Source organism: Pungitius pungitius, chromosome 1, assembly GCF_949316345.1.
Source record: "Pungitius pungitius chromosome 1, fPunPun2.1, whole genome shotgun sequence".
NCBI classification, from domain to species: Eukaryota; Metazoa; Chordata; class Actinopteri; order Perciformes; family Gasterosteidae; genus Pungitius; species Pungitius pungitius.
In genome coordinates, this window is record NC_084900.1 from 5,612,113 (window position 1) to 5,624,312 (window position 12,200).

Sequence of the window (12,200 nt, forward strand, 5' to 3'; positions counted from 1 at the left end):
AGTACAAATCCTCTTCATTCATTTCACCCCAACCCCCCCCCCCCCCCTGGTTTGTGAACGTGGAGCTGACCCTGCTTCACCTATAGTTAAAGATCCTTTAAATAGACCTTTTTAATCTCAGCGCTTAAAGCCACAACTGACCCCTTTGCAGTTTCCAGGAGGCCGGGACAGCGAGGTGACCTAGGTAAGTGACGCCTCCCAGTGAGACCCGGGAGAGTCGTGAAGACACGTGTGCTTCTTCATCGGTCGATACTGACCCACGCGGAACCAAAAGAGCCTCGACCCGTGTGTGTGAGCAGAGCATCGCAGCTGGAAACGGAACCGCAGTGAAAAAAAACAAATGCAATAAACGTTTGCATCATCTCTCAATTGTCCTGTGTCTCCGCCTCCCCCCCCCCCCCCCCCCCCCCCCCCCGTCCAGATGGAGGTGGACAAAGTGGTGCGCTTGCCGAGGTTGTCCCGGGTCGCCGTGTGCGGTGGTACCCACGGCAACGAGCTCTCTGGGGTGTACTTGGTGAGGGAGCTGCTGAAGGGGAGGAAGGAAGTGATGGAGAAGGAGAAGAAGAATGAGGTAGAGGAGAAGGAGCAGCAGCAGCAGCAGCAGCAGCCCCCGTCAGTGTTGGCGGTGCTCGCCAACCCGCGGGCCGTGGAGCAGTGCCGGCGATACGTCGACACGGACCTCAACCGCTGCTTCACCCACGCCGCCCTGAAGTAAGGCGAGGCGATGCCTCTCGCGGTCCCTGTCGCGATGGTGATGATGATGATGACGATGATGATCAGACCGGCTCGTTTCTCTGTCCCCCCCCCCAGGGGCCCCTCGTCGGGCGCCGTGCCCTACGAGGTGATCAGATCCCGGGAACTGAACGCCACGCTGGGTCCCAAGGGAGGCCCCGGCGCCGTGGAGCTCGTGTGCGACCTCCACAACACCACGGCCAACATGGGCCTGTGCCTCATCGCCTACTCCGACCGGGACTGGATCTGCCTGCACATATTTAGGCACCTGCAGGCAAGCGCACACTCCGGCATGAAATCCACCCACAGCGGGTTTGGGGGAACCTTCACAGGTTTTTAAGGGGGGTAAAAACACAGAACTGAGATCGGTCGATGGCCATGTTATGAGTAACATGTCGTTTACAGAGGCAGATGCCCGATATACCGATGAGGTACATTCACTTTGACGTCTCCAACAAAGAAACGTATTCCCTCGACTCGGTGGGGAAGCACGGCTTCGGTGAGCTCTTTCCTCTGTCCACACTATCGCTGGTTAATGGGGAAAAAAGCGGCCCGGAGAGCTCGGCGAATTCATCGTCTCAAAAATCAATTCTCCGCAGCCATGGAGATCGGGCCCCAGCCCCACGGCGTGGTGAGGTCCAACGTCTACGCGGCAATGAAAGCCGGCGTGCAGCACATGCTCGATTGGGTCTGCTTCTTCAACTCGGGTACTGGACTTCCGAAATGCAAACTTTGGGCATCTTCTGAAGCCCCCCCCACTCCCCCCCCTTTTCCGGTCTTTTTCCCTTTTAAGCCTTTCTTTTTAATCGCAGGTAGCACTTTTGAAGGAGAATATGTGGACGTGTTCACCATGATCAAGCACATCGACTACCCGAGAGACAGCGAGACTCGCAACATCACAGCAGCCATTCATCCTCGGCTCCAGGTACAGTCTGAAAACCATCCGTAGCCCGGAGGCTCATGACCACGCCGGATTAAAAAGAAACATTTGAACATCTGAATAAACAACGGAGGTGTGAATGTAAATGTAAACTTTTGAGTCAACAGTGCGTGCTTGGTGGCCGTTCCCTATTCAACAACGTAAATTCCACCCACCTGCGCACCCAATTGTGTCTGTTTACAACAGTAGTCATTAAACAGGTCGGGGCCTCCAGTAACAGTTCTGGAGCGGCACTTAAGCAAAAAGAACCGTGTAATTATCAGCACTTATTATAGAATGTAAGCGGTAGATGAGTAATAAATGACTCATCAAATGTAACGTGGCATTAATCATGTGGCTTTTGATCTTGCCACACAACCGCTAAATACCTTCAGGTGTACTTTGAAAGGGCGGGTTTCCAACAGCAAACTGTCGACACTTAGCTTCTATATATGACTTGTGAAATGTTGTTGTGAAGTGTTGTTGTCCCTTCTACCCCCCCCCCCCCCCCCCCCCCCACTCCCCAGGACCGAGATTTCTGCCTGCTCCGCCCAGAGGACCCGCTGTTCCAGACGTTCTCGGGGGAAACCCTGCGCTACGAAGGAAACGAGGCGCTCTACCCTTTCTTCATCAACGAATGCGCGTATTACGAGAAGGGCATTGCCCTGTCGCTGGCGAGAAAGAGGCGCGTGATGGTTCCAGCCATCCGGGTGCAGACAGAGGAACGAGCCCAGGTGGACGAGGCGGGGGTGGAAGAATGAGGATGGGCCCCGGGCTGGATGAGACTGATGCGACTGTGAAATGCGTTTTACAAAAAAAGCTTTATTAGCAACAGCAGCGGTTGATTGGAACTCTCTTACGCTCACATTTGATATTTAGGTGTATATTTTATTAACCATTTGAGGTCACAACTGGAGAGTGAACAACACATTCACTGTAGATTCACAATAGCACAGTCGTTCGTTGGGTGGTATGTTTACGTTACAGTGGATTCAGGGATGGAACATTGTTTTCAATTAAAGGGCTGAATATACAAAATCTGACCTCACATTTCATTTCACAGACACACATACATATGAAAACATATATCATAGTTTTTAGGGTAATATTAGTTGTTTTTTTTAGACACTTGCTTCCCCAAAAAAGTAGAAATGTTCAGGATATGTTCAAGAATAATTTAAGTGCAAAGTAATACTGTCGTTTATCACAACATGGCCTTTAATTTACATTCATAATGTCTAACAGGGAAACGTATTTCCCTTTAATCCTGTTGAATTGAAATGGTGGTAAATGTGTTATTAAAATTAAACAATTGTATAAATCAAATACACAACAACAAATTCACAAAGGGAAACAAATTGTAAAAGTGACAAAAGTAAATGGTGAAAAAACACTTGAAAAATCGTTTGATCTTTCCTGCTACAGCCTACCTAATATGTCAAAATGTTTTTAAAAAATGCTTGAAAACAGAAAAACAAATCACTTCAAATCATGAAAATAAAGAACCGTAACAATGGCCATTTATATATATATAACTACCACTTGAGTAATAAAAGGGAGTCAACTTCCTGGAGTCAAATGACTGTGGTAATAGAATACTATACAAACCATAGTCTGTAGTCGTCTCGACTAACATTAGCAAACCGGTCATTATAAATGGAGAATAATTACAGGCCTTCCGCCTTGCTGCCATTACAGGGCTTTGTCACCTGTCTGCTGTCTGTCAATTAAAATCCTCTTCTTAGCAAACTTCTTTGACATTTTCGCAAGCAGGGTGACGTTGATACAATCTATTGTTGTACCAATTGAGGTGTTGCCTTCTGAAATATTTTTAACTGTGTTTTTGTGAGATTGTGTGGAGAGATAAAAAAGAACAATCCGATCGTTTGACGCAGCAGGTCGGCTCGTTACCACATTTGATCCATCAGAGGGAGGGAAAACAAACAGACTAACCCGTCCGTCCGAGACCATTCGTCTTAATGGCTCGACGGGTATTCACCCAAAACAGGGCAGAGATCCCCAGCTGAATCTCAAAGACTATGCCACCCGGTAGGCGCTCATGCGGTAGTAGGTCTGACTGTGACTGCGCGCCGCCCACACAAGCAGCGCGGCGGCCATCATGTGCAGCGGCGAGGAAATGAGGGCCAAGTAGAGGGACCAGCCCAGAGAGCCGTCCACCTTATCGGGCAGCATCGACACCCTGTGGAGCAGGTCCATCCCGGCCAGGTAGCAGCACACTGTGGCCAAGGTGCAGAGGCCTGCGGGGACACGAAATGTTTTAAAACCAAAATCTAATTCTTGCACAAGACACAAATGCTCCTTAAAGCCATCTATCAAAGTCAACTCTTGCATTGCAACATGCCGTATAGTCTGTGCACACCAGTTTATTGTCGAGGTGTGTCATTGGAAAAAATGGGGCTTGGTGAGTTATTTGTGCAACGCTCGCTGTTGGTTAAAATATCCGCTGTCAGATGATTTGCCATAAAAGCTTCCACCAAAAAAATCATGGTCCCCAAAGGATAAATCCTACTAACTTTGATGATCCTGTGACTTTTTATCAAGTGCCACACGTCTTGGATTTTTTTTTTAATACTTTGGTTCATGAGAAAATGAATGACCTTTCCATCTTGATTATGTTGTGACAATGTATTATAAACATTACTCAGCAAACATAACAACATTTTAATTGGCTGTATGTTAGTGGCTAAATGTATAAACAAGAATGGAACTAAATTGATTCTGTTTTTTATTTGATGCCACATTACTTTTGACTTGGATTCAAACCAAAGCCTCTGGGACTGGGACTTAAATACTTTGGACATCAGTAAGGACATCATAAGTAAACTTTGCACTCATTCATGTCCTATTGCATAAAGCAATCCATACGAGACAAACTGCCAGTAAACTTTACGTGCTTTACTGCGGCTGAACAGGTCTTACCGGCCAGGAGGTGCAGTATCCCGACACCGAGTGTAGGTGTGAGGCTTTGGCAGAGGCAGGCACAGAACCCGATCAGGCCTGCCAACACGACCAGACCCAAGGACACCAGTGGCAGCAGACACTGGCTCCTCCACATATCTACGCAGACGTGCCAAAAGACACAGAGAAAAGTGTGAGTCGGTGGGCATCGGTCACAAAGGTCTTCATGTATTCCCCTTATATATATATATAAGTGTCAAGATTTTACGGAGGGTGCTTGTGAGCGGACTCACAGGTGCGCAGCAGGTCCTCCCCGCTGTTGTGGTTGCCCGGTTCTTTGTACTTGGGAGTGAGCTGCTGAGAGACAGTGAAGCTGCGGCACTCCAGCATCATCTTGGCGTCTGAAAAACAGTACGCCACAGAGCCACCGGCGTGATGCATTAATGGTTGTGAAGCTTATACACACAGAGATTTTTCAAAATACACAAGAAGTGGTTTAATACTGAAAATGTACTTATTAATTAAAAGTTATGCATTTGAGTGGATGAAAACCGCAATTTACTAAGTCATGTAGACAGAAATGTGTTGGAGAAGTTCAGTTGATGACCTCAGGAGACCTTGACACGCAGTTCGCGTTACCCAATACCAAGGATACTTGCTAGGGTAATAACAACACCTGACGAAGTGACGCAGCGTAATGCGTGCGTGGCATTCGGCCTCACGACGCGGAATCCACCCCGAGGCAAGGTGCGGCTCACGCTTTGGACCGGCAGCTCTCCTCCTTCCGATATCCGATCCGACCCTACGAGCTCACACCTGGTTGCGCACACCCCTGCTTGCCACTCGGCGCGGCTTATTAAATCCCCCCCCCCCAACATACCTCGCTCTTTGTGCCAGTGCGCGTTGGCGGCGGGGGCGAGCACGCACCGCCACCACAGGCCCACGGTGCCGTTGAGGCGGAACAGCGTGTCGCTGTAGGTCTTCTCGTCGAACTCCCCGTCCATGAACTCCTCGTACAGGGAGCGCAGCTCGGACACGTTGGCCTCGCCGCGCACGGCGGGGCTGCTGTACTGGTACCAGTGCGGCGTGCCGACGGCCACCGACAGGTACACGGTGGCCAGCGCGCTCAGCACGCCGGCGATGACCAGAGCCGTGGCGTAGCGGTTGTCGACCATTGTTCAGCGAGACAGGGACACGCGCCCGCTAGGGGACGGGGATTGGTTGGGGGTGGGGAGGATTATGTCGACGGCAGAGATCGAGACGTCACTCATCAATCTCTTTATGGCTCTCCGTCAAACGACGCGCGCTCTTATCCGAACGTGTGTGTGCGTGCGTGCGTGTGTGTGTGTGTGTGTGGGGGTGGGGGTGGGGGGGGGGGGTCAAGTTGTCCGTGCAAAAGCTAACGACAACTGCTCTTGTTTCGTTGTTTCATTGGTCGATACCCGTCTGGGTCCGCGTCAGTAGCCCCCGCAAGGCCCGCCCGCATGCGCCATCTGTTCCCATGTCCCACTTCCACAGACGGCCGGCCGGTGACCCGACGTCAGCACGGCGAAGAAAAGTCCCGGGGACAACGACCCCGAGTCCTCGCCGAAACCCCCCCCCCCCAAAAAGTCGATCCGGCGTGAATTATGCGGAGCGTTGTTCCCAGCGCGGAGGTGCAGATTGCATGTGGTTTGTTTTGGACGGTGGTGTAAAGGATGGCGCACCCGGGATGATGAGAGTCGCAACACACTAATCCGTTTGTTTTCCACTTCCGGTTCCGCCAATGAGCAGTAGCCAATGAGTAGTAGCAGTAGTAGCAGTATTCGGGACGCTTGTTTCTTTCTTCCTCCCCGTAAACGTTATTGAGAAAGCAAATAACTCCCTTATTGATTCTTTTGTTCATTTTGTGAAATTCATCGGCACTTTTATTTCTCACACAGTTCTCTTTCTTAACAAACTGGAATTACTCTTATTTACTAAGAATCCCTAATACATTCCCCCCCCCCCCAAAAAAATGCTAAACATTAAACACAAAGAGACGATTTTAATTATTTAAGATCTTTTATTAAGTTTCTGACAAAAATTGTACAAACAATAAATCTCCCAGAATAGAGCTATGAATTATGCATGAATACAGTTCATGCATAATGAACAAGAAAAATAACAGATTATATATTTTTTACATATACAAATATCATGATAATAAAAATCTATGGCCATCTATTTGTTTATTGTTGTGATACTCAGCCCATGAGCTGCAGTGTAATCCTTAAATTAACTAAAGACACATTTCCGCTGCACAATATCTTCTCTGATGTAGTCATGGAGTGTTATGTAATGCAGCATATGTTCTGTAGTAAGGTTTCCTGTTAGAGTGAAGAGATGTAGCACCAAAGAAATTAAGTGTAGTTGGTAAATACTGTGGTTTACCTTTGAATCTCAGTCAAAGTCAAATGACAAATGAAATTTAAAAAAATGGTCCATAAATGAGCTTACTGAGTTGAGGAGGTCAGTGAAGCTGTCACGGTTCATCCTGTCAATCATCCTGGCTCCCCCTGTGATTGGTAAAGAGGGGGATGTGGGACCGTGGAATGTGATTGTGATAGTTGACCGTCCACAAATAAAAGTGTAAAAGTCGTTTTCCTCATTGAGAGTCGTTATTACAGTTGTTTTGCTGAGACACAATACCTGGAACAACTCTCCATTTTTTCAAATCTTCACACACAATTTTAAAAACTCACACCCAACACCCCAAACATCTAACTTCTGGGTCCCAATCAGTCTTTACCTTCAGACAACACACACAAGCTGCCAAAACACAGACTACATTAGTGTTTTTTACACACAGGAGGGATTCATTCAACACACTGCCACCAAAATGTCAATAGGGTTTATTCACAGCACTTTTTTTGCCATAGAATTTCACCAACTTCACACATTAAGTCTTCTCTCGCCAGGCAGCGTGGGATATATCCCCTTATGTGTCCAGAGAAATATCCTCACATGCATTCACCATTGCCTCCAGGAGATTGTGCTGTGTGTAATGGTTGCGTTCATAGACTCTCCACCGCCATGCTGAGAAAAATTCCTCCATTGGATTCAGAAAAGGGGAGTATGCTGGCAGAAAAAGGACCCTGAACCTGGGGTGGTCATTGTCGTTGTCACGTTATCCCAAATGACAGCATATTGGGCTTGCTCTGGTTGTCCTTCATGTTGGAGAATGTTATTGTGCAGCTGATCAAGAAACTGAAGGAATAGTGCAGTGTTGTATGGACCCAGTACAGCATGGCGGTGGAGGATGCCGCGGTTGCTAATGGCTGCACACATGGGGATGTTGCCCCCCCCCCCCCCCCCTCTGACCAGGAACTTGGATGATTGCACGGCGTCCAATGAGGTTGCGGCCCCTCTTGCGCCTTTTTGTCATCAATAAAGATGTATTTGTGTGGGTCAGCCATTGCATCCATCTCAAACATTGTCTACAGGATTCAAAAACACACATTTTACTTCAAACACAAGTGTATTAGAATAGTATAGCATTCAGTGCAGTGCAATTACCTGCACATATTGGAAAAGTTGCTCCTTAACCCTATCGGAATTCCTCTCAAAAGGAGTCGTTCCAAAGGACATGAGCATGCCTCTAAGCTCTAATTATTGACCCCCAATTGTGATTGGTGTGTTACTGTAACATTTTTAAGGCTGAGTCTTTTCACCTTGAGAAGGGTGTGGTCTCTGAGGTTCATGTTATGATAACTTGAGTTAATTATATTGAAAGCATGTGTTTTCTAAATGAGTGATTTATTCGGTCACTTCTGTGTAAGGTTTTGCAGAAAGTGTTTTGAATATTGAGACATGTGTGGACACAGATGAATTGTGTTTTTGGTTATGAGAAATGTGTGTGTGCTCCTGGGAACGACGAAAAAGGTTTGGGTGTTTGTGCTACAGGAACCAGGTTTTGTGTTTTAGCAATCGAGAATAACTACAAAAGTAGATTTACTTTGCGGAGTTCGTTGCGAGAATTTGCTCTTTTCTGCTCATCTTCAGCTCGATACTTTTTCAGCTAAGTTAAAGGTATATTTACATTAGATGTGTTGCTGTTTTCTCTGAGGGATACAGGGTGGCTTCCAATGAATCACCATATATTTGTTTATTCTAACCTACTGTGACATTGGTGAAACATCCTTCTCCCTTCAAGCAGGTGGAATGTACCAGAAATGTATGTGCCATTATGTACGTCTATCAGCTGATCTAGAAACTGCTCAGGAGTGACGTCTTTAGCCTTTACTGTAAACAGTGTACATATAAAAGACACTGAAAAAGTTATACATCCAGAGCAGTGAGAGAGGCCAATGCCCAACTTTTCACCTTCGATCTTCATCTTATAGATTTCTGTAAGTATATTTTTCATGTCAATGCACAGCTTTCTGTATTTTTATAGTCTTTGCGTGGGAAATATTTTGGGAAAATGTTTACGTATTTCATTTGCTTAAACATGAAAATAAGAAAAAGTGATTGTCGCTTAAAATCATTTTAATTTCATTTTGAGAAAAAATGTATTATTCTGATGTTAATTTTAAAAAAACCAATTAAAGATGGATTAGTATTTATCTACCTTGATGTATGGACCATCCATTGTATTTTTTTCTTAGCATTTTATTTATGTATATTGACTACTTTAAAAAACTTGCTAAATGATAGCATTATAATAACTAATTCTTTTTTTATAATAATTGTGTGTTGCATTCCATTCCTTGTAAAGAGAAAAAATATCCGTCACTGAGGATTTATTTGAGGTGGATAAATTTTGTAAACAAAAATCTTATCCTTTGAGTGTTGTGTAAGTATGTTGTACCAAAAGTAAATGCTACTGCTATAATGAATATTGCCATAATCAGAATAAATACTGTTTGCAAATTGAAAGGGTAAGTAATTGCTAAAAATGGTTGAGAAGCTGTCATCATGGTACTACTTTGATCAATTTGTAGGGTTTCAAAACAAGGATGGATGCGGCAAGGATTATATCAATCTTCATGGTTATAATGGGTAAGGTGAGCCTCACATATGAGTAACAATGACTAAGAAAACAGAAAGCTTTGTTATGGTAATACATTTATATTTTCAAATTAAAAATGGCAGCAACAATGAGTACAGGGACGTGTATGAACACTACAACAGCTGCACCTACAACAGCTCCACCCACAACCGCTGCAACCACAACAAGTGCACCCACAACAGCTGCAGCTACAACAGCTCCACTCACAACAGCTGCACTTACAACAGCTCCAACGACAACAGCTGCACTGACAACTGCAGAACCTACAACAGCTCCACCCACAACAGCTGCACCTACAACAGCTGCACTGACGACTGCAGAACCTACAACAGCTCCACCCACAACAGCTGCACCTACAACTGCAGAACTTACAACAGGTGCACCCACAACAGCTGCAGCTACAACAGCAGCACCTACAACAGCTGCAGCTACAACAGCTCCACCCACAACAGCGGCATCTACAACAGCCGCAACCATAACAGGTGCACCCACAACAGCTGCACTGACAACTGCAGAACCTACAACAGCTTCACCCACAACAGCTGCACCTACAACTGCAGAACTTACAACAGGTGCACCCACAACAGCTGCAGCTACAACAGCAGCACCTACAACAGCTGCAGCTACAACAGCTCCACCCACAACAGCGGCATCTACAACAGCTGCAACCATAACAGGTGCACCCACAACAGCTGCACTGACAACTGCAGAACCTACAACACCTCCACCCACAACAGCTGCACCTACAACTGCAGAACTTACAACAGGTGCACCCACAACAGCTGCAGCTACAACAGCAGCACCTACAACAGCTGCAGCTACAACAGCTCCACCCACAACAGGTGCACCCACAACAGCTGCACTGACAACTGCAGAACCTACAACAGCTCCACCCACAACAGCTGCACCTACAACTGCAGAACTTACAACAGGTGCACCCACAACAGCTGCAGCTACAACAGCGGCACCTACAACAGCTCTACCCACAACAGCTGCACCTACAACTGCAGCATTTACAACAGCTCCACCCACCACAGTTGCACCTACAACTGTAGCATCTACAACAGCTCCACCCACAACAGGTGCACCTACAACATCAACACTTACAACTGCAGCATTTCAACAGCTCCACCCACAACAGCTGCATCTACAACAGTTGACCCTACAACAGCTGCACCTACAACAGCTGCACCTACAACAGCTGCACCTACACGTAATACATATTTAATAATAATAACTCACAAATCTTTTTTACGTTTTTTATTCAAGTAATATGTTGTTTTCTTTTCTCATTCATTACAGAGTCCTCAAGTGGAGTAAGCCACAAGATCAGTCTCCTCACTGCATCCTTCCTTGTCATTGCTGCAGTCGAGTCAGCAGTAGCTTAATCGATGACTAATGTTAAAAAAGTTCTGATTGTATGACTGCTATCGTTGGCATGAAAAATGTATTTCTCGAGTTTTTTTTCTTAAATGTAATTTTCTTTGATTGCATATTCTACTGACAGTGGAGTGGATGTTTCTTTTGATCTAACGCGTTTCCGGTTGGGTTGTCTAGGATTCTGGCCTTTAAAACAATATGTAGCCAATTATATTAAGCCAATAAGAATACCATTTAGCCCTGAGATGTAAATGAAATAATGTTTTTTAGCAACACAAACTGTGAACAAATACAAATACCCAGATTTGTACATGATATGCCTTATTATTCATGTTCAAACACGATCCGATAGCTTAAGAGACACGTTGGTATTAATGCAGTTTAAAGTAAACATCTTCATCAAAAATGATTCATGTTCAGTAAGGGCTTTTAAAATTCTCTTACGAATGAAGGAGCTAAAGTTACCACATTAGTTTAATCTTTTACATTTTTAGAAACTTGACTTTCATGCATTATTTCAAAATATATCCTTTTTAAAACCTAATCTAGAGCTTTGTTTTAGGAAATGCTAATCATTTGATTTTTCAAAAATGTGTTTAAAGCCACTTCTTTTGTTATGTGTCGCAAGGACTTAATGTCTTCTCTTTCTACTCACCCTCAAGTTAGACTTAACCATTGTAAACACCCAAATCAAGACTACATAAAATGTATATGTACAGTCACCAAATCTTCAGCTCTATGTGTGTGAAGCTCCTTTTGTATGAAAACCTTTGCAACAGATTAAAACAAAGCCCAAAAGAGTAGCTCATTGCTCCTGGTCCTTTATTTTTTTATTTATTGCTTGTCCCAACTACAAAAGAGACCTTCTTCAACTTTGACTTCCGTACATCCTACAATCAGCCACAGATTATCTTGCCTGGATCATGGACCTCCACTTTTCCAGTCTCTCCTCTTCATTTTTTGGTTTCATCACGTTTGATCTCTTTTGTGTCTTATACCTGCTAACTGCCGACACATACCTCGCGCTTTACCAAAAGCCTCCACCTGTCACAAGTGTTCTATGTTGCATCTATGTTGCTCAGTAACAAGCGTACGGTGGCCAATGGGGGAAAACACGATACAGCATTAGCAGGACAACTTGGTTGGCGTTTCCTTCTCAATGTGTGACGTGTGAACTGGTTGAAATGTGTGTGTCTCACGTTCAATGTGTGAGGCTTT

The 12,200-nt window shown here is 45.3% G+C and overlaps 3 protein-coding genes across 3 annotated transcripts; 1 reads left to right on the plus strand and 2 right to left on the minus strand.

The window, feature by feature from the left end:
* The first annotated feature begins 421 nt into the window (after positions 1-421).
* On the plus strand, positions 422-2,412 carry LOC119222729 (N-acyl-aromatic-L-amino acid amidohydrolase (carboxylate-forming) B-like). Its single transcript, XM_037479586.2, has 6 exons — positions 422-711; positions 811-1,006; positions 1,138-1,231; positions 1,332-1,439; positions 1,545-1,657; positions 2,179-2,412. The coding sequence occupies exons 1-6, from the start codon at positions 422-424 to the stop codon at positions 2,410-2,412; spliced, it is 1,035 nt and encodes a 344-aa protein (XP_037335483.2).
* Positions 2,413-2,637: 225 nt separating this feature from the next.
* On the minus strand, positions 2,638-6,319 carry LOC119222727 (claudin domain-containing protein 1-like). Its single transcript, XM_037479582.2, has 4 exons — positions 5,451-6,319; positions 4,864-4,971; positions 4,592-4,729; positions 2,638-3,909 (listed from the first exon to the last, which is right to left on the minus strand). The coding sequence occupies exons 1-4, from the start codon at positions 5,743-5,745 to the stop codon at positions 3,689-3,691; spliced, it is 762 nt and encodes a 253-aa protein (XP_037335479.2). The 5' UTR covers positions 5,746-6,319; the 3' UTR covers positions 2,638-3,688.
* Positions 6,320-8,017: 1,698 nt separating this feature from the next.
* Positions 8,018-10,799, minus strand: LOC134133030 (keratin-associated protein 4-4-like; the record flags this gene model as incomplete). Its single annotated transcript, XM_062566342.1, has 3 exons — positions 8,018-8,028; positions 10,440-10,555; positions 10,735-10,799. Coding segments are annotated over 3 exons (192 nt in total), but the record flags the coding sequence as incomplete, so codon positions are not given.
* Positions 10,800-12,200: the final 1,401 nt, after the last annotated feature.